The sequence below is a fragment of the Rhodotorula toruloides genome, assembly GCF_000320785.1.
Source record: "Rhodotorula toruloides NP11 unplaced genomic scaffold Scaffold20, whole genome shotgun sequence".
NCBI classification, from domain to species: domain Eukaryota; kingdom Fungi; phylum Basidiomycota; class Microbotryomycetes; order Sporidiobolales; family Sporidiobolaceae; genus Rhodotorula; species Rhodotorula toruloides.
The window spans coordinates 29,885-53,276 of record NW_015622980.1 but is presented as its reverse complement, the minus strand read 5'-3'; the positions used below and the strand labels follow the sequence as shown (position 1 = coordinate 53,276).

At 61.9% G+C, this 23,392-nt stretch overlaps 10 protein-coding genes across 10 annotated transcripts; 5 read left to right on the top strand and 5 right to left on the bottom strand.

Annotated features, from left to right (window-relative positions):
• Positions 1-273: 273 nt before the first annotated feature.
• On the top strand, positions 274-2,445 carry RHTO_03321 (p38 MAP kinase; the record flags this gene model as incomplete). The annotated part of the gene is made up of 10 exons (XM_016416992.1): positions 274-326; positions 640-706; positions 822-853; positions 959-972; positions 1,096-1,307; positions 1,405-1,609; positions 1,731-1,882; positions 1,954-2,128; positions 2,199-2,279; positions 2,363-2,445. 10 exons carry the CDS (start codon positions 274-276, stop codon positions 2,443-2,445), a joined length of 1,074 nt encoding a protein of 357 aa, XP_016271521.1.
• Positions 2,446-2,755: 310 nt separating this feature from the next.
• Positions 2,756-4,886, bottom strand: RHTO_03320 (uncharacterized protein; the record flags this gene model as incomplete). The annotated part of the gene is made up of 8 exons (XM_016416991.1): positions 2,756-3,084; positions 3,144-3,261; positions 3,324-3,726; positions 3,784-3,888; positions 3,953-4,282; positions 4,341-4,472; positions 4,559-4,678; positions 4,744-4,886. 8 exons carry the CDS (start codon positions 4,884-4,886, stop codon positions 2,756-2,758), a joined length of 1,680 nt encoding a protein of 559 aa, XP_016271520.1.
• A 538-nt stretch (positions 4,887-5,424) lies between these two features.
• RHTO_03319 (ribosomal RNA large subunit methyltransferase F) lies at positions 5,425-7,839 on the top strand (the record flags this gene model as incomplete). The annotated part of the gene is made up of 11 exons (XM_016416990.1): positions 5,425-5,636; positions 5,709-5,768; positions 5,836-5,911; positions 5,974-5,984; positions 6,039-6,122; positions 6,182-6,421; positions 6,476-6,566; positions 6,627-6,730; positions 6,788-6,857; positions 6,911-7,003; positions 7,063-7,839. 11 exons carry the CDS (start codon positions 5,425-5,427, stop codon positions 7,837-7,839), a joined length of 1,818 nt encoding a protein of 605 aa, XP_016271519.1.
• Positions 7,840-8,003: 164 nt separating this feature from the next.
• Positions 8,004-8,809, bottom strand: RHTO_03318 (6-pyruvoyltetrahydropterin synthase; the record flags this gene model as incomplete). The annotated part of the gene is made up of 4 exons (XM_016416989.1): positions 8,004-8,038; positions 8,129-8,394; positions 8,464-8,602; positions 8,662-8,809. The coding sequence occupies 4 exons, from the start codon at positions 8,807-8,809 to the stop codon at positions 8,004-8,006; spliced, it is 588 nt and encodes a 195-aa protein (XP_016271518.1).
• Positions 8,810-9,174: 365 nt separating this feature from the next.
• RHTO_03317 (uncharacterized protein) lies at positions 9,175-10,560 on the bottom strand (the record flags this gene model as incomplete). Its single annotated transcript, XM_016416988.1, has 4 exons — positions 9,175-9,669; positions 9,732-10,358; positions 10,422-10,444; positions 10,545-10,560. 4 exons carry the CDS (start codon positions 10,558-10,560, stop codon positions 9,175-9,177), a joined length of 1,161 nt encoding a protein of 386 aa, XP_016271517.1.
• A 699-nt stretch (positions 10,561-11,259) lies between these two features.
• RHTO_03316 (VHS domain containing protein) lies at positions 11,260-13,861 on the top strand (the record flags this gene model as incomplete). Its single annotated transcript, XM_016416987.1, has 7 exons — positions 11,260-11,566; positions 11,677-11,795; positions 11,883-11,961; positions 12,043-12,599; positions 12,714-12,941; positions 13,021-13,660; positions 13,740-13,861. 7 exons carry the CDS (start codon positions 11,260-11,262, stop codon positions 13,859-13,861), a joined length of 2,052 nt encoding a protein of 683 aa, XP_016271516.1.
• A 141-nt stretch (positions 13,862-14,002) lies between these two features.
• Positions 14,003-15,527, bottom strand: RHTO_03315 (uncharacterized protein; the record flags this gene model as incomplete). Its single annotated transcript, XM_016416986.1, has 2 exons — positions 14,003-14,769; positions 14,810-15,527. The coding sequence occupies 2 exons, from the start codon at positions 15,525-15,527 to the stop codon at positions 14,003-14,005; spliced, it is 1,485 nt and encodes a 494-aa protein (XP_016271515.1).
• Positions 15,528-15,953: 426 nt separating this feature from the next.
• RHTO_03314 (uncharacterized protein) lies at positions 15,954-17,579 on the top strand (the record flags this gene model as incomplete). The annotated part of the gene is made up of 1 exon (XM_016416985.1): positions 15,954-17,579. One exon carries the CDS (start codon positions 15,954-15,956, stop codon positions 17,577-17,579), a length of 1,626 nt encoding a protein of 541 aa, XP_016271514.1.
• A 361-nt stretch (positions 17,580-17,940) lies between these two features.
• Positions 17,941-20,228, top strand: RHTO_03313 (RNA-binding protein Musashi; the record flags this gene model as incomplete). The annotated part of the gene is made up of 7 exons (XM_016416984.1): positions 17,941-18,299; positions 18,735-18,775; positions 18,839-19,002; positions 19,067-19,321; positions 19,385-20,011; positions 20,078-20,152; positions 20,214-20,228. 7 exons carry the CDS (start codon positions 17,941-17,943, stop codon positions 20,226-20,228), a joined length of 1,536 nt encoding a protein of 511 aa, XP_016271513.1.
• A 235-nt stretch (positions 20,229-20,463) lies between these two features.
• RHTO_03312 (Kelch-type beta propeller domain containing protein) lies at positions 20,464-23,045 on the bottom strand (the record flags this gene model as incomplete). Its single annotated transcript, XM_016416983.1, has 2 exons — positions 20,464-22,032; positions 22,092-23,045. 2 exons carry the CDS (start codon positions 23,043-23,045, stop codon positions 20,464-20,466), a joined length of 2,523 nt encoding a protein of 840 aa, XP_016271512.1.
• Between the last annotated feature and the right edge of the window lie 347 nt (positions 23,046-23,392).

Here is a 23,392-nt window from a genome sequence, read left to right as displayed (position 1 = left end):
AGAGCGCAAAGAGTGCAACAGTGCTGCTTATCTCTTGACTACAAAGAATACAACCTTGGGAGGCGAGAGCGAAAGAAGCCAGACCCGCTGCCAGCGTCGACCTCGCCCACCCTCCTCACTCGCGCATCCTCTCGCTCGCACCAGGGACCGCGCAGAACAGCTGGGACTGCACCTCGCTCGAAGCACACACTCGACCCATCCACCCACCTCTCGCCCCGCAGCTCGCCCGTCGACCCGCTTGCTCATCTCAGGCGGACGCCTCTCCCCGTTTCAATGGCCGAGTTTGTCAAGCTTAGCATCTTTGGAACCGTCTTCGAGGTCACAGAGTGCGTACACGAGCTCACTCCACCCGTTAGAGCCCTCGAAAACAGCCTGGAGGGGCGGCGACGGGCGCGCCAGCACCTTCGACCTCCTCCCGGATGGAGCAGCTCGAAACACCTCTTCGCTCGAGCTCGCTGACACCCTGTATTGCATCGTACACCCGCACTGCCTACTCCTCACACACTCGACTCGCTCTCGCCACTCCCCGCCCGCTCCTGCGTCAACGATCCGCCTCGCACCCTCTCCCCGCCCCCGCCGCGCAACTGCTCCCCTTTCCGACTCGTCTCGCCCGCCTACGCTGGTGACTTTTGAACGCAGCCGATATGTCGACTTGCAACCGGTTGGAATGGGAGCGTTTGGATTGGTGTGCTCTGCGAAGGACGAGGTCAGTCTTGCGAACTGCCTACACGAGGACGGGTCCGGCGAGGCGGTGGTTCTCGCTGCCTCGTGCGGGTGTCTCGTTAGGGGTTTCGAGTACTGACACTCTCCTCATCGTGCAGCTGACGGGCCAGATGGTCGCGATCAAGAAGATGTGAGTGTTTGCGGGCGGGAGTCGAGGAGGACTTCTCGGTCGGGAGTGGTAGGAAAGCGTGTTGCTGACGGTTTCATGGCGCGCTTTCCTCTTGCTCGCTTTCAGCATGAAGCCGTTCAGTGCGTCTGGCCCGTTCTTTCCAGAGACGAGGTCGTAAGCTGACGTTGCTCTCCGCCTTCCCCGCTTCCCTCGCTCTCTCCTCCGTCCCGCCCTCTCACACGCCTCGCCCGCGCCACTCACAGGCACTCCGGTCCTCGCCAAGCGTACCTACCGCGAACTCAAACTCCTCAAACACATCCAGCACGAAAACATCATCTCGCTCTCCGACATCTTCATCTCGCCCCTCGAGGACATCTACTTCGTCACCGAGCTCCTCGGGACCGACTTGCATCGGCTCTTGACGAGTCGTCCGCTTGAGAAGCAGTTCATCCAGTACTTTTTGTACCAGATCCTGGTCAGTCCCGCTTCCTCTAGCTGCAAGCATCTTCCCTCCGGGGGCTGCTGACATCGACACGGGGGAGCCGTGACTGACTCGCTCTCACACCTCACAGCGCGGCTTGAAGTACGTCCACTCAGCCGGCGTCGTCCACCGGGATCTCAAGCCGTCCAACATCCTCGTCAACGAGAACTGCGACCTCAAGATCTGCGACTTTGGACTCGCGCGTCTCGCCGACCCGCAGATGACGGGTTACGTCTCGACGAGGTACTACCGCGCGCCGGAGATTATGCTCACTTGGCAGAAGTACGATGTGGCGGGTGAGTCGCGCGCGAGTTCGCTCTCGATACTTGGCGTGGTGTGAAGGCTGCTTGACCCGCACTGGCGCCTAGCTGGTCGTCAGCGATTGCTCGCTGACACTCCCTACTTCCGCTCGCGCAGTCGACATCTGGTCGGCAGGGTGCATCTTTGCCGAGATGATCGAGGGACGGCCACTCTTCCCCGGCAAGGACCACGTCAACCAATTCTCCATCATCACCGAACTCCTCGGCACCCCTCCCGAGGACGTCATCCAGACCATCTGCTCGGAGAACGTGCGTCCCCCTTCCCTTCCCTTTCCTCCCCCTCCCCTCGCGCAAACTGACGAAGCTCGTGCGTCGAACAGACTCTCCGGTTCGTCCAGAGCCTCCCGAAACGCGAGCGCGTCCCGTTCGCGCAAAAGTTCCGCGGCGCAGACCCCCAGGCGCTCGACCTCCTCGAAAAGATGCTCGTGTTCGACCCGCGCAAGAGGATCGATGCGGCGCAGGCGCTTGCGCATGAGTACTTGGCACCGTACCATGGTGTGTCGCGTCTGAGTCTATGAGCTGGTCAAGAGCTTGTGAGAGACTGACAAGGTGTGATGGGGCACAGACCCGACGGACGAGCCGGTCGCGCCTGAACCGTTCGACTGGTCGTTCAACGATGCCGACTTGCCCGTCGACACCTGGAAGGGTGCGTCCTGCTCCCTACTCACCATCCTTCTCGCCTCTCTAGCGACAGCTGCTGATGGATTGGACTCATCCCCGCGCGCACAGTCATGATGTACAGCGAGATCCTCGACTTCCACCACATCGACTCGGAGGAGACGTCCGGACCCGTCGCCGCGCCTACCGCCTAAAGACCCTCTGCCTCTCTCGCCTCCCATCGACTCCGGCTCGCCTCGCACGTGCTCTCCTGACTTGTAGATACCTGAGTTCCCTCCCTCTTCTCCCTTCCCTCGTCCTCTCGTCGCGTCTGTAAGATGAAAAGAAAGTCCTTTTACACGGTCCACCTTGCGTTGCAACTCGCTCGTTCTGGGAGGCGTCTCGCTGAGGGATCGTGAGGAGATGGCAATGCAGGTAATAAGGTCGTCGCTGGTCGTACAACACCGTGAGAGAGTCTAGCCACTACTATGTCTTTTGAGTCGTTCGTTCCGCTCGCGTCCCGCTCTAAACGCTCGCCGTCGTCGTCCCCGAAGGCGTCTCGTCCCTCTTCCTCACATCCATCTCAACCGCCACATGCCCTCTCTCGTCCTCCTCCTCCTCCTCAACGCGGGACATAGTCCCCAAGGCCCCAGCGGCACCCGGCCTCCCATAACTCTCGCTCTCCAACTCATCGCTCGTCAATCCCGCCACGCTCACGCGGCGTGCATCAACCTGCCGGCCATGTAGACCGATCACGTTTGCGAGACGGGAGGAGGAGGAGAGGAGGTGCCGGATTGAGTTGAGGGTGAGGAAGGTGAGGGAGCAGTCGACGCCTGTTAGGTACATCCATGGGACTGGAATGGCAGGGTTGTTAGTGGTGGAGCACAAGGGAGGGAAGGGAGGGAGGACGAACCGAGGTAGAAGGAGACTTCCATTGTGCGCCAGGAGGAGTAGACCGATGAGGGTGAGATTGCGAGCCAGAGCGCCAAGGCGAGGAAGACGGTCGCCATGACGACGATGGCGGCGAGGAACTGCGCAGACGATGCCCGGTCAGTACAGCGCGAGAAAGCAGGAGACGAAGTTACCAACGCACGACAATCAAGTCCCACTCGACCTTCTTCAGCGCCAGCAACTGCTTTGCCTGCTGCCTTGTAGCCGCACCCGCCTGTGTCGTATTCTCCGCCGCCTCCTTCAGTTGACCAACCGAGATGTGGTTCCTCCCTCTCGAAGCGGTGGTATCGGACGAGTTGTCCTTCTCCTTCGCCTGGCCAGCAAAGAAGACGTGGCGGAGAAGAGTCGTCTTGGGCGGTGTTTGGTCGCCGTTGACGCGCGGGGAGAGGGGATGAGGCGGGTCGGAGAGCAGGGCGGTGGAAGGGGGAACGAGGGCAGGCGAAGCGAGAGGAGTCCCGATGGACGAGCCGGCGCCTGTTGCACTTGACGCGTGAGCAGGGTGACTGCTTGTGCGGATCTGTGACGAGAGGCGGCGGCTGTTAAACCTGTTTGCGGAGAAGGGTCAGCGATTAGTGCGACGAGACGAACAGTTGAAGACGTACTTGATCTGCCGTCGCAGCGTGAAGAGTAAGCCGAGTCCGCCGAGGTTGACGCCAATGATGATGAGCATTGTGAAGACGTAGAGAGCGTGGACAGCCTGGAGCATGCTGTTTCCGGTTCGAACAAGTCAGGCTCGGATCGACCGCCGCTGCTGTCGAGACGGAGACGCACTGGACGAAGAACTGTAGCTTGTCGGCAACCTTGTTGAACTGAACGGCGATCGCAGCCTCAGCCGCTTGTGCCGAGTCGCTCGGTCGCGCTTGACCGAGCGATGTGAGGGTTGTCCGCAAGATCATGCCCGCGTCCCACGTCTTTCTCCATGCGAACGCGGTGTAGACGTCGAGGACAATGACGGGGATGAGGACGAGGAAGCCGGCGATGTACAGGCCGTTGGCGAGTTTTGGCGAGAGGATGTGTGTCTTCGTCGCCTTTTGCGAGGAGAGGATCGCCGCCTGGAGGTTCGACCATGAAGAAATCCAGGCGTGTACGATGAGGGGGATCCTGCGACGCTCGATGCTGTCAGGTCGATGTTCGCTCAATGCCGAGTCGCGCGACGCACCAGACGAGCGAACGCCAGAAGTATGCGCGGGATTGGAATCGCTGTAGCAGCGCTACGCGACGAAAGTTGTTGTTGTAGCCGAGTAGGACGGCGCAGCTCGCAAGGGAGAAGAAGGCGAAGAGGGCGTGTTGGCTGTTGATGCGGGACGCAAGCGAGACGAAGTCAGCTTCCGCCTCAACATGCATCTCCTACAGTACGCCGGCGTCCCCTTCACTCACTTTCCGACGATGTACCGCCCGTTCGACCGGCTGACGAGACGCCAAAGCCAGAAACGCTTCTCCCGCCGTCGATACTCGACCGCCATCAAGCACAGGTATACGATCGCCATGACGATACCACTGCAGTGACAACCTCAAATCAGTATGCGTGCACTGTAACGACAAGGAGCGAACCGCAAACTCACTAGCCCATCAGCGCCCATAGGACGTACAGCCGAGCGTCGAAACCTGGCGTCGGCATCGGATTGAAGAGGTAGTGTAGGTAGCGCTCGATGTAGAGGTAGGGATTGATACCTTCCGGCACCGGCGGAAGCTGCAGGCGAACCATGGTGTCGTCCTAGGCGCGCGAAAGGGTGGCAGAGGGAAGTTGAGCGAGCTGCAACCGCCTCGGCTTTGCTCCGCCGATGTTGTGGGACCGCGTGCGCGTGCGTGCGGGTTGTTGGGCGAGCTGGAAACCTAGTCAGGTGCACTCGAGGCAGAGTGAAGCGCTGTGAGTGAAGCGGAAGCGCAACAAAGCCAAGCGGATCCACGCCTGGCAACGTCGGACACCGCGCGCCCTTCAAGCCGCAGCGGATCGCCCTACTCGGAAGTCAATCTCGCCTTCCGAAGACGGCGCAGTAGCAACGCTTGTCGACTACAGCAGCACGTTCGCCTCTCCCCACCACGTCCAGCTCGACCGCATCCCCACCGCTGTTCCCGCCTCGCCCTCGTACTGCGCGCGGCACGCTGGCATCGTCCAGCAGAAGTCAGAGCATGAGGCGATCACGGCGTCGAGCAGAGCACTGGGAAGCGAGCGAGGAGCCGAGAGAGCGTCGACCGCCTCGGGGTCGTCCGGCAGCAGCAAGAGCAGGAGTAGTGAGAAGCGCATGCCACAAAGCTGTGCCATAGAGCAGAGCAGAGGAGCTGGAAAGAGAGAGCAGGGGTTCGAGCGGAACAGGGGACGAAGCGATCGGCCGCCCGCCGGTTCTCGAAGGCAGCTTCTCCTCGTCCAGCTCATGCTGCCACGGCTGGCGAACCCGTACAGCGGCCAGACCGACTTTGCGCAGCTCGCACGAGATGTCCCATCCTTTGCTGCGTTGTTCGTCGCTCTGCTCGCGCTTCCTCTCCACGTCAAGCGGATCCTGATTCTGTTGCTCTCGCGCCACTCTAGCTTGCAGGATGGTCACTCTGGACGGTTGACGATTGACTTTCAGGATGATGCGGCTGTCCGGTGCGCTTCGTTCCCCTTTTACTGAGTGTCTGCTTGCAGTTTGACCCGTTCCATCCCCTCTTCACAGTGCCTTGACAGCAGCACTGCTCGAGCGAGACTTTCGCCTGCGCATAGAGCTTCCTTCTGACCGTCTCTGTCCTACGGCAAGTCCTCCTGGCATCCCGCGTGAAGCTTGTTGACGCTGACCTTTCTGACCTTACGACAGATTCCGAGCCGGTGCGCTCGCCCCGTCATCAGTGACATTCTCCTCACTCACTGAATGTCGCACAGCCTCGAATACCTCCTCTTCGTCCTGCGCCTCGCGCTCCTCACCTCCGAGGAGCCCTTGCCCAGCACTCTCACCGGTCTCGACATGCAAGTACCCCCGTGCCTCCCTTTCTCCTGCCTGGCGCGCTGACAGCCTTGACCCACAGCGGCACGGGAGCCTCAGCGATCTACCCTCTCCTCGCCATCCGCACCGCCAAATCTGCCTCGTCCTCCTCGACTTCCCCGTTTCCTCCACTCAAGATGCTCGCGACTGACATCAACGATCACTCGCTCGACTTTGCCAAGCGCAACGTCGTTGCGAACGATCTGACGGAAGCGGTACAGCTCTTCAAGGTTGACGCGGAAGGGGCGACCTTCCCGGAGGAAGTGGTGAATGCGGTCGAGCAGTGCGTCTTCCGCCGCCACACTGGGGATTTCCACTGACGCGAAGAGAAACACAGGATCGACTTCACGATGTGCAACCCGCCCTTCTACGACTCGCACGAAGAAATCGCCGCATCGCTCGCCAAAAAGGAACTCGAGCCATTCTCTGTGCGCCTTATCGTGCTGCTTCCTGCAGCAGTCATACTGACGCAACGTTGAGTGTTGCAGAAATGCACGGGCGCGGATAACGAGATGGTCACGCCAGGAGGGGAAGTGGCGTTCGTCTCGCGCATGGTGGAAGAGTCACTCGTCCTCGGGAAGCAGAAGATCCGGTGCGTAGCCTTCCTCTCGCTTCGTCCCCCTGCGGCGGCTGATGTCGTGCCCGGCAGATGGTTCACATCGCTACTTGGCAAGTACTCCAGCATCTCGCCGCTCGTCGACTTGCTCAAATCGAAGAAGGCGAGTCCGCGCCCCCTTCCCTCCTTTCGCTCTCGCTCATGAGAGTGCAACAGATTCGGAACTACCACGTCCACGCCCTCCCGCCGCACGGGTACACGATTCGCTGGGTCCTGAGCTGGTCGCTGCAAGACAAGCGCTTTCCTCTCGTGTGTCCCAGCGTCCTCCAGACTGCGCACTCACGCATCTAACCTTTCCTTTGCTGTAGGACTCGGTCGGTGACCCAGATGCGCCCTCGACACCGACATCAGCCCCCTCATTTCCTCTCACGCGCTTCCTCTCCCCCGCAACTCTCCCAGCAACATACTTCACTCCTCCTTTTCCCTCCTCTTTCTCCTCCCGAGATCCTCTCGAGCACGTCCGAGAGACGCTCGATGAGGTCTTGCGGGAATTGGTGGGTGAGCCTATTGGCGCGAGTGCGGAGGAACAGGGAGGAAGGAGGAAGAGGCGGCGCGTCGTGCGGTCTCACGAAGGGGGAAGCGTGGTGAGTGGGTTGGAGTGGCGGTGGAGCGAAACGGCGGGGGAAAGCGAGGGGGAGGAGGCGGAAGAGAGGGAGGTTTGGATCAAGGCTTGGAGGAACGTTTGGTCGCGTAAGGCTCGGCGCGCGAGTACACACGCGCCTAGCACGACGGCGGGAGAAGATGGTTCGACGACGACTAGTCCGCTACTCGAGCTACGAATCAGCCTCGAGGTCGTCTCTTCCTCCTCCGCCTCTCCTTCTGCCTCGCCGCCTCCTCCGCGTCCAGTCTCACAAACAAAGCCACAACCACAAGCGAAGCTCACCCTCACCTGGTACCGCGGCTTTGACGCCGAGTACCCTTCGCTCACGGGGTTCTGGGGATACTTGACGCGTAAAGTGGGCGAGCGGGTTAAGGCACTCGGCGGCGGGACGGAGAGGGAGGCGGAGGAGGCGGGAGAAGGCAAGGGGAGGAAGCGCAGGAGAGATGAGGGGGGCGAGAAGGCGGGCGAGGTGGAGCCAAGTTGAGTAGTGGTAGGATGGGTGTGACGAGTGATGCATTGCGAGTGTTTTGACAACATAACATGGTTCTTGAGTGACATGACATTTCCGGATAAAAGGATCCGCTGCGCGAGGGTATACGGGAGAGTGGGAGCGCGAGGAGGAGGAGGAGGAGGAGGAGAGAGGGCGGGTCATGCTGGGATAGAGGGGATGCCGATCATCTCGCCTGCGATCGCCACCGCGAAATTGATCTCATCAGCACTGCTTCCCTCCCGAGAGAGAAGAGAGAAGAGAGAACGCCCGCCGTTCGACGCACCGGAGAACGTCACCCTGGACTTGCTCATCCCCCTGCCCCCAACCTTCGGACACGGTTCGCTCTCTACACTGACCTCACAAACATCGTACGGATGCGGCGCCATGATGACGTTGATGTTCCTCCAGACGAACAGGCAGACGTTTTCGAGTGTCGAGGGACGCGAGAGGAAGAAGGAGAGGTCGTTGTCGAGGTGTTTGAATGAGAGGACTTCGTGGATCGCCATGTGCATGATGTCCTCGAGCAGACCGTTGCCGTAGACTTGGCCGCTGTTGCACGCAAACCCGTCAGCCCTCCTTGTCCACCATCTCAACCTTGACGAGGACTCGTCGACTCACGTCGCCTTACACAACGGCCCTCGAAACTTGACTTCAAACTCGTACGTATGCCCATGCACGCCCATCGCCAACGCTCCATACCTCCCCGCATTCTGTTGTTCCGTCAAGGCTTTCGAATACAGTCGGTGTACGGCTTGCACTGCTCCCTCCTTTCTGGGGTCAGTTTGAGGAATCGAGGGAGGGGAAGGAGGGACGCACCCGAGGCTCTGTGGACTAGGGTTACGAGAGGGGCTTGGTCTTCTGGTGCGGAGGATGAGGGACCGAGAGCAGTGGGTGTTGACGGGCCGTGTTGAGCGGCGGGAGGGACGGAGAAGGAGGCGGGAAGGGAGTCGGTGTCGACTTGCATAGCTGGGGGATGGGTCGGCCGCGAAGGGATGGGATGGGCGCTGGAGCGATGAGGAGGAGGTGGGGAAGAGAGAGGGTTGGAGGGACTGGGCGGGCGAGCGGCGACTCTGGCAAGTGCAGCGTGCGTCGAACTGAGCTGTCAAAGATTTCGCGAGCCGGAGGAGCTGCGAGCGACGAAGGGAGCAAGGAGGAGAAGCCGAACTCGCAAATCTCCGCCTCGCAGGGCCAAAGCGAGAGGTACAGTATCGGGTCATATTACGGCTGTGACAGCGTTTCAAGAGATAGCAACAGATACATACAGACGTGGGTATCTCCCCCTCCTCCCTCTCCTCCTCCTCCCTCTCCCCTCCGTCCTCGATCCTCGCACTACTGCTCCCCCGCGTACAAACACACCACCGTCCCAACTCCCATCCCAACACCAACAACCCCCCAAACCCCCTCCACAGCACCTTCGAAACTCCACCTTCCTCCCGCAAGTCCATGCGCTCCAACTCCGTTGGCCACTTCAGAGAGGATATGGGAGAGGTTTCGAATTGCGGTGGAGGGGGAGGGGGAGTGGTGGGAAGAGGAAGGGAGGATGTAGCCCCGCAGGAGGGCGATAGAGAGGCGTGTGAGGGTGAAGATTAGGGCGTTGGGAGGGGCGATTGAGCGCTTTTGGGGGCGGCGGCGACCACGGGTAGGAGTGTGCGAGGGGAACGAGATGAGCGTCGAGAGAGCGAGGGGGAGGAGGTAGGTCGTCAGAGCCCAGAGGGAGAGGGCGGAGAGGAAGGTCGGGTGGTAGAGGACTGAGAGGACGGGGAGGCGGAAGGAGAGTGAGCGAGTTGGGTGGGCGCGGTGCAGCCAGTGCAGCGGGCCCGTGTGCTGAGTGCGGGAGGTCTGAGGCGTCAGATGGAGCCGTGGACGGAGAGAAAGCGCGAGCGCACCTTGTCAGCCCAGGGAATCGCCTCGTACACGATCCACGCCAACTCGGCGACCAAAATCCCCATCACCACCACCCACGCGTGACTCGCGCGTTCCTGCACCGTCTCAACAAACCCTACCGCTTCCTCCGCCGCATGATGGAGACTGACGGACCCGCGACGGAGGGACTGGCTCGCGCGTTTGCGGAGCGAGCGGGTCGCCGGGACGACGGCGAGGTCTTTCGTGGGAGATGTCGAATCTCCGTGAAGGAGGGTATCGAGGATGTGCTTGTTGAGGATCGCTTGGCGGTACGTCGATTCTTCGCGTTCGCGATCTGCGCCGTCCTCGCCCGAGAGGACCTCCTGCACGCCCTCCACCACACGCTCGACAGCCTTCTTCGCACTCTCCACCATCAGGCCTACGCCCACTCCACTCCCACTGCCCTCACTGTCCGTCGACGTCGCCCGCCCGAGGGCCTTACTCTCGCGCATACTGTGCCACAGTCCCTCGAAGCGCGGGTCCGAGCGAGCAGCGGGGTTCGTCTTGAGTTCGTGGCGGATCAAGTCGACCAGGTCGGATTTGGTGTAGGGGCGGTTTTGGGGGAGTTGGGAGGAGAGCGAGAGGGAGAGGACGATCGAGTGTAGGTCGTCCTGCCGGGAGAGTCACGGGTGTGAGCTTACGGAGTGTGGAGTGAGTGGGAATGGAGTGCACACTTTGCGCTTGATCTGGAGAGGGCCTGTGAGCGGGTGGGAAAGCGGAGTCCGGGCAAGTGAGGTCAGAGACGGGGGAGCGAGTGGGAGGCGGCAGCTTGGCGGGTGGGTGAGTGAGTTGCGCACCCGAGTAGATAGTCATGGTGAGCCTGCGAGTTCGAGGTCTCCGCGTATGAGCAAGTCGAGGCGAAGTGTTGTTTGTTCGAAGAGAGAGGAGGCCGACTGATGAGATGGCTGGATTACAAGTTGAATACAACTCGAGTTTGTACAGTGGAATGCAAAATGGTTGCAGCCAAGGTGTTTCGCGATGAGTTTTGGCGCGTGGTCTCGCTCGTCGAGGGCGCACTATGGGGGTTCACCGAGGTGCAGGCTAACTCGCAGCAGCTTAACAGGCCGGTCTAGCGTCCCCGCCGCTGTCCTGGAGCGGTGAGAGAGCGGGAAGCGGCAGAGGCGGTGCCCCTCGATGCGTTCCACAGCTCTCTGACGAGCTCGTACGGCTTCGTGCTCGCGGCTAGCCTAATGAAACCGGTCCTTCTGACGCGCCCTGTATCGTCAGATCAGCCTGGGAGGAGGTGTGGGAGGAGCGACCTCGGACGAAATTCGCGCGCGAAAGTGACTCTCGCTGCAACCATTTTGCATTCCACTGTAATGCAACTGAATACAACACTCGCCGAGGTGGGGCGACGCTCGGCGTTCATCCTCGTCCTCGACTGCGCACCGCTCTCTCGCTCTTGCTTATCGAACAGCCTACAACTCAAAGCTACTCACTCTCATTCACATACACCAGCCCACCGACCTCACCTTCAACGTTCACCCGCTCCCATCTCTCAACCTCCTCCCGATGAAGCGCCTCTTCAACAAATCCAAACGCACAGCCTCCTCCCCCTCCACCGAGACTCCCTCTCCCTCACACACCCCTCCCTCACATCCCGCAACGCCCACTCCTCCTCTCGCACCCGCCCACTCGAGACCCGCGCCAACACCCCCTCCTCATCCGCAGCAGGTCTACGAGCAAGGCGGACAGCAGTATGTGCTTGTGCCCGTACCCGTCGGACAGTGGCAGGCTCAGCAGGGAGGGTGCGGACGAGCAGGAGGAGGAGGAGGGGTGCCGAGGCCTCCTAGCGTGAGGGACGTAGGGAACGCGATTGGTGAGTGCTTGCGTCTGCTCAATGGGTCTGTCGTCCCTGCGCACGACGGACGAGGTGTCCTGAACAGAAGAGGCGATCGCTCACTCCCTTTCCGTTTGATCGTCTCGCAGGCTGGTCCTGCGCCATGCCCTCGTTCGACTGGTCCTACATCCTTTCCCTTGCGGAATACCTCTCCTCCAGCTCAAGCGCGAGCAAAGATGCCGCCAAGGCGCTCGTGAAGGAGTTCAAGGTGCGTTCTACTGCTGCTCTTTCGATTCGGGTCTCTCTCGCAGGTGTGCAGAGAAGGGATGCGCGCTAAGTGGAGGGATTCGTATAGCACGCCACGCCGAATGCGCAGGAAAGAGCGGTACGATTAACGGGCATCCTCTTCCGCAACACGAACGAGCGGTTCCAAGGTGCGTCCCCCGCTCTGGCTCTCCTTCTCCTCCGGCTCTCCGGGCAGGGACTGATTTCACCAGCGCTGCATGGTCGCACAGAACAAGTCGCCTCGAAAAAGTTTCTCACCGCCTTAACCGCCCTCCTCTCCTCCCCCTCCACTCCTCCCGCCACCAAACGCATGATCTACCTCACCCTCTCACCGCTCGCCTACGACGCGCAATCCTCTCCCTCCTTATCGAACATCACCAAGACTTTCAACGCATTGTTGGAGGACTCGAAGACGGGATTGAGGAGCTTTGACAACGAGTTTGAGGAGACGGATCCGAGGTGGCAGCCTAACGGGGCGCCGGTGGATGCGGACGACCCGTTGTTTGCGCCTGAAGCGCTTCCTCGAAGGAGGGAAAGGGCGCGCATGTTTGATGGGATCGAACAGATGAGGGACCTTCGACGCCGTGCGGTTGAGGGCAGGGGGTGGGCGGGGATGTTGTGTGATGCGGTTGCGAATGCGCGTGATGAAGCGGGAGTGGGAGCGGGGAAGAGGTGGGAGGAGATGAGCGGTGAGGAGAAGGAGGCTGAGCAGGCGAGACTCGAGGGGGAAGAGGGGCAGGGGGAGAGCGAGCGCAGGGACGGGTTGGAGGCGAATGAGGTCGTGCAGGTGCGTTCCTCCGCGAGCACTTCCATTGCGTTCCCCGCACGACCACTGCCGTCAGAAGCCGCTCAATGGGAAGGCCTCCGGAGGAACTGACTCCTTTGCCTCGCTCGCTTGCAGGAAATCCACGCAAAGCTCCTCGAAACCCAAGAATTCCTCACCTCAAACCTCGACTGGGCCGCCGTCCAAGCCTCTCACTCGCGCGCCAAACTCCCCTCTTCCCCTCAACCTCCCGCGGGACTGGCGAGTAATAATCCGTTTGCGGCAGTTGTGGAGGGGAGGAGGGAGGGAGAGGGGAGTACGGAGGAAGAGGAGATTCTGGCAGAGTTGTTGAGTGCTACGACCGAGGTGCGTCTCGCTGTCTACTTCACCTCGCGCACGCATGAGCACGAGCCCGAGCTGATGCTTGTTCGAGCCCGTTGCACAGATCTCGGACGCCCTCGCACTCTACGCCTCACGCCTCTCCCACTCCCGCACCCAAGCCCGGGAACAAGCAGACCTCCTCGCGGCTGTCGAGCGCTCGAAGGCCGAGAATCATGTCGATCGCTTCGGGCATGAGGTGGAGAGGAGTAGGGATTACGGAGAGGGTGGGAGTGGGCCGAGGGAAGAGGGGTATGAGAGTGTGGCGAGGGAGGGAAAGGGGAAGGGAAGGGAGGGGGAGAGTCTGAACCCTTACGCCGGGTACCTCGTCGATGGCGCGAACGATCAGGCGCATTCGCAGACAAACGTATCGCCCTACGACGGCCTCGATGCTCTTGAAGGCCTGTCCCTCTCTTCTCCCTCTCGCCAACCAACCTCGTACGCTCCGCCACAGGCCAGCTCAGCGACCTTCCACCGCCGCTCCTTCTCACCTACAAACCCCTACGCTTCCTTCGCGCAGCCCGCTCCCGCTCCCGAAACGCCCTTCGCTTCGCATCCGAACATCACGAGCGGAGGAGCTGCGCCCGACCCATTCGCGGACGCTGACGGCGCGGGACAGACCGAGTCGGCTTTTTTGAGGGAATACGTGCCGAGTCAGCCGAGTGAGAAGGCGTTGGGAAAGTTGAGGAGGGTTAGTGTCGGACAGAGTGCGTTCGGATTTCGTCTTCGGCTTGCTTCGCCCTTTCTCGCGATGGATGCTGATCGATGGATACGTCGAATTTGCAGACGCCGAGCCGGACCGAGTCGACCAGCAACGCCGACTCGAGGAGGCGCTGAGGGAGAGGTACGCGCGAAACTACCAGGAGGAGCAGGAGAGGCGGACGAACGGCGCTGAACACGCGCAGTGAGCGGCAGAGCGAGTGGTCTCTCGCGGGCCATGTAACACTTGATTGGCCTTTTCTCGCGCAGAAGATTGACGAGGTATGATGCGGGTTGCGAGTAGTATGACAACAATGGACAGACGGAAAGCGGCTTCTATACAGCTCCGTCTACGGTCTCCGCCCTATCGCCTCGAGGCCCACCTCATCCTCCTCCCACGGCCTCGCATACGCACTCATCCACACGCCCCTCTTCTCGCACGCCGCGCGTACCTTCTCCCGCATCTCCCTCACCTCGCGCTCCTTCTTTCCCCTCGGCAAGACGTCGCCCATCTGGACGTCCGGGTTCAATCGGCGCTCGTCTGCGACGTCGAGAACTTTGAGGTCTGGCAACCAGCGGGGGATGGCGAGGGCGAACAGGAGGGCTGGGTAGGATTCGCCGAGGTAGAAGGAGAGGGTGAGGCGGGTAATCGACTTGGGCAATTGAGCAAGGACAGTCGACACGGTATTGAACGACTTGAACTCGTCCCCAAGCGCGCCGAGCTTGCCCAAGAACGAGCCGTCCGTCAACGATTCGATCGAGATGTCCAGCTCGTCTTTGACGAGCTTGAGGTCGTCCCATTGTATGCTCCGGTCCTTGCGCAGCTCGAGCGTGCGAAGGTGTGACGTTGCGGTAGCCATCGTCTCGACTGCGATTTGCGGGCGCGAATAGGCGATGCCGAGGTGGCGCAGGAGAGGGAAGTCGGAAAGGTCGATAGCGTGTTCCCGGATAGCGATGTGGAGCGAGGTGAGCGTCGTGCAGGACGTCTTGGTGAGGTGCTTGAAGATCTTGGGCGAGAAGACAGTCTCGAGCCGGCGGTACTGAAGGCTGAAAGTCGGTTCCCAGAAGTACCGGCCCGTCTCGCGGTCGACCGGGTCGGAAACGTCCGAAAAGGAACCTGCCGTGGCGCGCAAAGGCAAGGCGCAGCCGTTTCAAACTCGACATGGGCGCGATGCCGTCGAAGACGCCTGGTGCCGCTCGGACGTAGCTGCCGAGTACGGTGAGATCTTGGACAGGAAGGGTGTGACGGTGCTGGACTAACGGTTGGAACAGCCTGAAGGAGAGAGGCGCCTGCGAGGCATCCTCGTCTTCCGGAGTAGGCGTCTCGCCAGTCTTGGCGGGGACGTGCGCGTGGAACTTGACGACGTCGACCTTGGGCAGGACGCGGGAGACCCGCTCAACCGCCTTGGCGAGCGAGCCATACCCGTGCTGGCCAAAGACATGCAGCTCCTTGACGAGTGGCTGGAGATGTTTGTGCCGCTCGAGTGACAGGCACATCCGCTTTGCCATTCTGTCGAGCACTTCGCCCGAGTCGTACGACGTCCTCCAGATCAGGCCTTTCGGCCAAGCCTTGAACTCCTCGTCATCCCACGGCACGGGCTTTTCGAGCACTCGCAAGTGCGCACCCATCGCTTTGCGCTCGGCGATGACTGTCGGGTCCAGCTGGTTGACGATCACGCGATACAGGATGGGTCGTGCCGTTTCGAGACAGGTCTTGGAGACGAGGCAGCATTTCGCGACCGTCTTCAGTTCGCTCTTCGTAGTCGGGTCGAGGAAGCGGATGATGCGGTCGACGATGGGCTGGTCGAGCGTCGGGAGCGGACGAGACGGTACTCGAGGAGCGACAGTCCTCCCTTTCCCGCCTTTCTTCGCCATGGTCGACCTGTAGGATGCTGGCAGCGCCTGAGGGGACAAGGGTCAGCAAGACGCGCTCCTTCGACTGTTTGAACGTACGTACAGGTGCTCCAATCAATCTTCAGCTGCTCCTGCACTTCGCACGCTCCCAGCACGTCCGAGCTGAGGCGAGAACTCGTCGAGAACTGCTCGTGAACGATGAGGAGGTCGAAGCGAGTTTGCCGCTCGAGCGTCGCACAGGGCGGATTGGTCACGAGCTCGAAAGCTTAAAGGAGCTTCTCCAAATCCCTCAGCAAGCGCTCCAGCCAACAGAGCGAGACGAGCGGTGAGGACAGCCGCGAACTCGCCCGTTCCCCTCCCTTGACCTCCTCCACCTCACTGGCAGACTTTTCGCACCGTCCTGCTTCGCTTTTCGACGATCGCTGTCTGCACGCACGACTTCGCAACATGGTCCCACCGCTCCCCCGCTCCCTCCTCGCCGGCATCGTCCAGTGCTTCGACCCGCTCGACATGCACGGCTTTCGCGACCTCCGCACCTTGACGACCGTATCCAAGGCCTTCAAAGCCGTCGCACAGCCTCACTTGCTCTCGGTCGTTCCGGTGCACAACCCTCAGGACAGCGGGATCGGCCGCCTCCTGACCCTCCTGCGACTTCTCCAGACACCGTCTGGCGAAGATGAGCCTACGACGGCAACGGCGTCGAAGAAAGGAGGGAAGGCCGGGGTCAAGGGGAAGAAGGCTGGCGCGAAGGCGAAGGGAGCGAAGGGAGGTCCAAAGGTGGCTGCGAAGAGCGTCGAATGGGTCGACTCGGAACCGGAGGACCACTTCATCCACGAGGAAGGCGAAGGGCCCGCCGGCAAGGCTCTCGATCCCCGCACGAAGCGCCTTCTCGCCGTCCTTGCCAAAGCTCCTGCCCTCGCCGCCTACCCGACGCAGCTCAACTTCTACGGTGTCTTCGAAGGCGGCGCTACCCCCCGCGCTGTCCACCGCGTACTCGCTCTTTGCCCCAACATCCAATCGATCAAGCTCGTGCAGCATGCCAGCGGCGACTCGGACGACGAGCGCGGAAGGTGGCCTTTGCTCGTTCTGCAGACCATCGCGGCGGAGCGGCCTCGCCTTCATTCGCTGATCATCCGCGGCGCACGCATCGCCAACTCGGAGGCCGTTCTCCATGCTCTCTCCGGCATGACGGCCCTCAAGGAGCTCGAAGTCGAGTTTGCCAACGACGATTACCTCCACGAATGGGATCGCTCGTGGAACCGCCACAACTTCGACTTTGAGCTTGAGCGCCTCGTCCTCAGCACCCCTGCGACCACCGAGTTGTTCGGCGACTTGACGCGCACGTCTCGCTCGACCCTTCGCACCGTCGGCATCGCCCTCTTGCGCGACGAGTACGACCTTTCCGGATTCACCAAGCTCGAGCGGGTCATCATTACCGCTTGTCAGTACGGCGTCGTTGTGGCGACGCTCCCCTCTCTCCCGAAGAGCGTCACCTATCTCGAGATCCGCGAGTCGACGTCGATTGGCTGGCTGGACGGTCGGATGAGGAAATACGAGAGCGAGGACGAGTGGTCGGACGAGCTCGACGCGGACGAGGTGGAAGAGCTGGACGAGTGGGAGCGCGACGAGTACGAAGAGAGGTGGGAGGAGCGCAGGGCGGACAGGGACCAGAAGGAGATCGACAACTGGTTCTCGAGCATGCTGTCCAGCATCCCGCGGCACATCAAGCACCTTCGCCTGCCCCAGTTCCTCGACGATGACGAGTTCAAGGAGGTCCTCGGCTGGCTCGCTGCTCCGTCCTTCCTCCCAAACCTGCGCATCTTCGAGGTAACCGACCCGCTCAAGGACCGCAACCTCGATGAGGAGGATCTGGAGGAAGGGGAGATGGACAAGATGCGGATGCAGCGTAAGAAGCTGGCCGACATCTGCGCCAAAAGGGGCGTCCTGCTCGGGCCGTGGGACGAGGATCTGGAGCAGGTGTGGAACGACGAGGGAAGGTCCCGCGGGCTCTCTAGTTGGACGCTGGGGCGGAGAACGCTTGTAGCCTATCTGCATTTGAGCTTGTTGGTATAGCTGGATTGGCAAGTGTGAAGGAAGATCTGAAGAAAGTGAGCGGGTCGAGGAGTATGAAGGCGAACGCAGGCAAGGCAGGGGTGCGACGACTCGAACAGCGAGGTACCAGAGTGCGTTTCGACGCATAGCTGAGCCGTACAAAGCGCTTCGCTTCTTTGCAGTGAGCTGTCCAGGTTCGAGGCGGAGGTCGCGCTCCTTCTCCTCCGCCCACCACCTCGCAACAGTAAGTCTGCCCTCAAGGAGCCTGGTGCTGCCGCGCAGTACCTCTGGATTGCGCCCAAGCACCCCAAGTGGCCCGCGCTGACTTGTACGCCTCTCCACCACCCCTCGTAACCTCATCAGCACATCGCCTCGATTCGCCATGGCAGACGACGAGTACGACGACTTGTACGGTGACTTGTACCCGGGAGAAGCCGAGTACGGCAGCGGAGTGTCCGCGTCGACCAGCGCTGCCGCCGCGCCAGCTGCCGCCCCCGCCCCTTCGACCTCGACCAACGCGTCCTCGGCTCCTGCAGCAGCATCGCCGGCGCCTGCAACATCTGCCATCCCCAGCTTCGCCGATGGACCGCGACCGTCGAGCTTGCCTGCCCCGCCCGTCGCTGCCACCGCCGCCGCGACGAACCCCCCTCTCCACTTCTCATCTGGCGCGCAGGGCATGCAGCAGCAACAGCGACCGATGGTGCAGACCGGCGTGCGACCGAACGACATGCCCGAGGAAGGGTAAGTAGCGATTCTGACAGGTCTCGGCGCGGTCCTCGGCTAGACTCATGGCGGCCGGTTCGGGGGAGGGTTTGCACGCGTTCGGAGGGGGCGTCGTCTGCTGTCTCTGGATCAACACGCCTTTGCGAGTCCGCTAGTCAAGACCAGTCGACCTAGACTCCTCTCCGCCATGTCCCGCCTTTCTCGCACCTCATCCCGCCGCATGTCCTTCGGCCTCCGCTGTTGTCGCTCCGTGGCGCACCTTGCCTTGTCCTCCGCGCCTAGCGTTCTCTAGACCGCCACCTGTTGCACCATCAGCCGAAGTACCGTACGTTCCTCTCGTAGAACGGTGTTAGCTGATGCAAGCGCCTTCGTACCCCTTCTCCCTCCTTGCACCGTCCGCATGACTTGCGTTCCTCCGCCGCTCGTCTCATTTCGTTCTGTCCGACTTTGCAGCAAGATGTTCATCGGCGGCCTCAACTGGGACACGACCGATGGTGCGCTGGAGCGCCCCGCTTCGAAGACGGACTACACTCGCTCACAACTCGCATCGCTCGCAGAGACGCTCAAGATGTACTTCGAGCAGTTCGGCCCGATCACGCACTGCACGATCATGCGCGACTCGGAGACCGGCCGTTCGCGAGGATTCGCCTTCTTGACCTTCGAGAACCCGTCGTCTGTCAACGCCGTCATGGCGCGCGAGCACCACCTCGACGGCAAGACGGTGCGTTCTCCTTTTCCGATTCCCTCCAGATCTGCACAGCTCGCTCACCCCGCCTACCTCGCAGATCGACCCGAAGCGCGCCATTCCTCGCTCCGAGACGGCCAAGACGGACAAGCTCTTCGTCCGAGCCCTGCCCGCAACCTGCACGCAAGAGTCGTTCCGCCAGTTCTGGCGCCAGTTCGGCCCGATCACGGACGCGACGCTCATGATGGACAAGGAGACGGGTCGTCATCGTGGCTTCGGATTCGTCAACTACGAGACTCGCGAGGCTGTGGAGAAGGTCTTGAACGCGGGTCCGCACTATATGGACGGTCAGATGGTGCGTAACGCACTCCATCTCGCTTCGCTCAGCAACGCTTGACACTCCGCGCATCTTCCGCAGCTCGAGGTCAAGCGCGCGCAAGCCAAGGGCGAGCCTCGTCGCAACGACTACGGCATGAACTCGAACCAGCAGTACACGCCTCAGCCCTACGGCGGTGCTGGCGGCGCATCAGGAGGAGGTATGGGTGGAGCCGGAATGGGCGGCGCCGGCAACATGGGCATGAACGCGATGGGCGGTGGTGCAGCGGGCGCAGGAGGAGCCGGCACGCCATTCGACCCGGCCGCCATGTCCAAATTCTTTGCGCAGATGGGCTGGGGAGGCTTCAACCCGATGATGCTCGGCGGAATGGGCGGCGGCATGGGTGGCGGAATGGGAGGGTTCAACCCGATGGCCATGGGAGGAATGGGCGGGTTCAACCCGATGGGAATGGGCTTCGGCATGCCTAACATGGGAATGGGCGGGATGGGCTCGCCAACGGGTGCAGACGGCGGAGCAGCGGCTGGCGGAGCTGTGGCTGGCGGAGATGGCGCAGCTGCGGCAGCCGGCGACGGAGCAGCTGGTCAGAGTAGCCCCTGGACCGCTCCTATGGCAGCGCCGATGTCGATGCGTGGCGGGAGGGGCGGCGCAATGGGCGGCGGAGCGATGAGGGGCGGACGAGGAGGCGGACGCGCTGGTGCAAACCCTCCTGTGCGTCGCAGTCTCTCCTTTCTCCACTCCATTGAACCTTCCGAACTGACTGTGACTGTCGCACAGACTGGACCGGCCTCGATGCGCGACGAAGGCGGCGCTGGCCCTCAGCGGAGTCGCGGATCTGGCGCAGGCTTCCACGTGCGTCCCCTTTCACTCCTTCTGTCCGACGTCAGTGTGACTGACATTTGTCGTCTGGCAGCCCTACTCGCGCTGAACAAGCCGCTTATCCCTCGTTCTCCTCTATTCTCCTCCACCGCCTGTACTCTCGGCCAACTCTACCTGTAGACTCGATTGCTCCAACGTGTTGCATTGCGCGCGAAGACAAGGCGACTTAGCACACAGAGGCGAGAGGAAGCAGTAGGTACAGCGTGCGAAAGGAGAGAGCAGCGTCGTGATCGTCGCGCATCGTGAAGAGCATGCGAAGGGTATCTAAGGGCTAGCAGGGGAGTCTACTGGTCGACGAAGGGATCGGGGTTGACCACCCTGAGAGGAGTGCCAGGCCTCAGCGACGACGGCAGATCGCCAGCCTTGCCTCCGTCAACCGACTTCCTGCCCATCGCCGGCGTGACTGGCCTGATCTCCTGGGCCGGGTCCCAGCTCGTCTGCGGTGCGGAGGCGGTCGACGAAAGGTACGGCAGTCCGGAGGCGTTGTCATGGCCGTCGTCCGAGGTAATTGCGACGCCGATGAGCTCGGCGGGAGTGCCGGGGACGGGGAGAGATGGGAGGTTCTGCGAAGGGCGGCGGAGTGAGCACTTGGCGGAAAGCGTGGGCGCGGGAGAAGTGTAGACGTCGTTGTCGTTCGAAGCGGGTCCGCCAGTGATACTCGAGAGGAAGGGGATGCTCTGGACCGAGGCTTTGAGCGGCGAGCTCTTCGACGGTGTAGAGGATGCGCCGACGACTCCGTTTGTCGACGATACGCCGGAAGCCTGCGAAGACGACCGCTCGAGCTGTCCGACCTCGTTGACGCGGTAAGTATCCGCGAACGGATCCGCTGCAACGCCCATCCCGCGGGCTCCGAGTCCCGCCAGATTCTCCCCAGCATCTTCAGGAATCGCTTCGATAGGCGACTGAGGCGGGATCGAGTCGGCGCGAGGCGAGAGAGCCGAGACAGTGCTGCCGAGGCTCATGTTTCGCTTTTGCGAAGGACGAGTGTACATGAGCTGGCTGACGAAGGGAGCGCCGCCGTCTGCACCTGCTCCGCCCGACGAGTAGCCCATCATTGGCGTCGAAGGAGCCGTGAGCTGCGATGCGGCGCGGCGGCGGAGGATGAAGAAGGCGAGACCGGCGAGCGCGACGGCGCCGCCAATCGCACCGATTGACGCGCCGATAATGGTCGAGGACGAGGAAGACGAGCTGTCCGACGAAGAAGTCGAGGATTTCGTCGCGGCGGCGGCTGAGGGCGACTTGGCGACGGTGGCCGAGGAAGAGAAGGAGGACTTGGCGGCGGGAGGCGTGTAAGCAGGTGCGACCGCTGCAGCCGAAGTAGCGGCCTCGCCGCTTCCTCCTCCGTAGTTGCCGCTGTCGCCGCCAGTCCACGCCGGAGACGACGTCTGAGCGGGAGCAGGCGCCTCCGTCGACGCCTTCGGGTTGTAGATGTACTCGACCGGCTTCCTCCGCGCCAGCTTGCTCGTCGACGACGCCGTGGCGGTCGAGAGAGCCGCTTGGTTGCCGTCGAAGGTGTCCTTCCAGGTGTATGTCCCGCTCGCTTCGTCGACGGTGAGGAACCAGAAGGCGTTGCTAGGCGCAGCGGAGGAAGCGTCGATGCCGAATGCGACGACAATCGTCCCACCTTCGACGAGGTTGGCAGTGTGCCAAGCGAGAGAGGGCGAGGCCATCGAGTGGTCGGACGTAACGACTTGCGTCCAGGTCCAGGTGCCGGCGGAGGACGGTTTGAGGATGAAGACGTCGGAAAGGGGAGAGTGGGTCATCGAGACACCGCCATGGACGAGGATCGAGCCGGAAGCGAGAGCGACGGCGACATGGCCCATGCGAGGGGACGGTCCGGTGCCAGAGACAGCCTGCAAAGCGGGGAGGATTAGCGGTCAGCCTCTCGGCTTCGAAAGCGTAGCTAACGCACCTGCTGTGTCCACGAGCGAGAGGCGGTGTCGAAGACGAGCACATGCGTCATGTCGGTGAGCGTTCCCTCCGACGTCTGTCCTCCAACAACGACGAAGCTCTCGCCGCCAGCAAGAAGCGTCGCCGTATAGTCACTGACAGGCGGTTCCCATGAGCTCGCTGCGGCCATCCCGACGGGCGCCGTCCACGACATCGATTCGACGACTCCGTTGACCGTGTCGAACCTGTCGAGCCCGACGTAGCCGATCGTCTCGCCTGAACAGGTGTACTGCTCTGCGATTCCTCCGAGGACCCAGACGTCCGTTCCGCCAGTCGTCGAGTTGCTGACGGAAACAGCCTTGGCCTGACGACGCCTGGGCGGGACTCGCGGCGAGAGCGAGGGAGTCGACCACGGCGAGGACGAGCCTTTGAGAGTATGAACAAGTCCGTCGGTCTCGCAGTTCGCCGTCATTCCACCAATAAGCCATGTCTCCTGCCCGCTCGTCCCGCTCGTGAGCGCCGCTGCAGCCCACGCCGTTGCCGGCAAGCCCGTCGAAAGAGAGTCATCCTTCGAGGGATTGTCGGGGATGGCGGAGACGGGCCGGTCGCCCCAGAGGAAGGTCGAGCCAACGTAGAACCTGAGGACCTCGTTTGTGATCTGCGTGCCGTTCTCGCGGACTTGGCCGCCGATGAGGAGGAGTTGGTTCGTCGGCGGAGGGAGGTAGATGGATGCGTGGCCATAGCGTCCTTCGGTGGTGGCGGAGACGACTGTCGGCTGCGCGACGGACGTGTTTGAGTAGACGACGCCCACTGCATCTGCTCCGGCCGCCTGTCGAGGGAGGACGAGGGCGCGAGTCCGGAGGGCGTCGAGCGAGGCGGAGAAGAACGAAGCAGCGGCGGTGGAGGGCGCGAGTGCCGCGAGTGCGAGCGAAAGAGCTGTTGTGCAGCGCATGCGCGTGCGTTTCTGAGCCCGCATAGTGTGCGTGAGCGGAGAGAGTGAAGCGGAGGAGGCGAAGTTGAATGACAACTGACCTTCTCAAGCGAGCACCGTTGTCCAGCAACTTCCAGGGCTTCAGAAGGCTACTGCGCTTGCTGGTAGAGCTCTAGAGGGCCTTGCAGAGTCCTTCGAAGTCGCCTGTCCCGTCGAAGCCGCTCTCCGAGGTACTGAGCGGATGAGACCCTTCACAGGCTTGCTGCCTCCGCGAGATAGCCTTGAGTATTAGTGACTTCTGGAGGTGCATCTGACTGAAGGAGCAACGCACGTCGAAACTGGCGAAAATGGGTCGGAAGTCCGCGGTTCTCCTGCTCGCCTCGAGAGCTCAT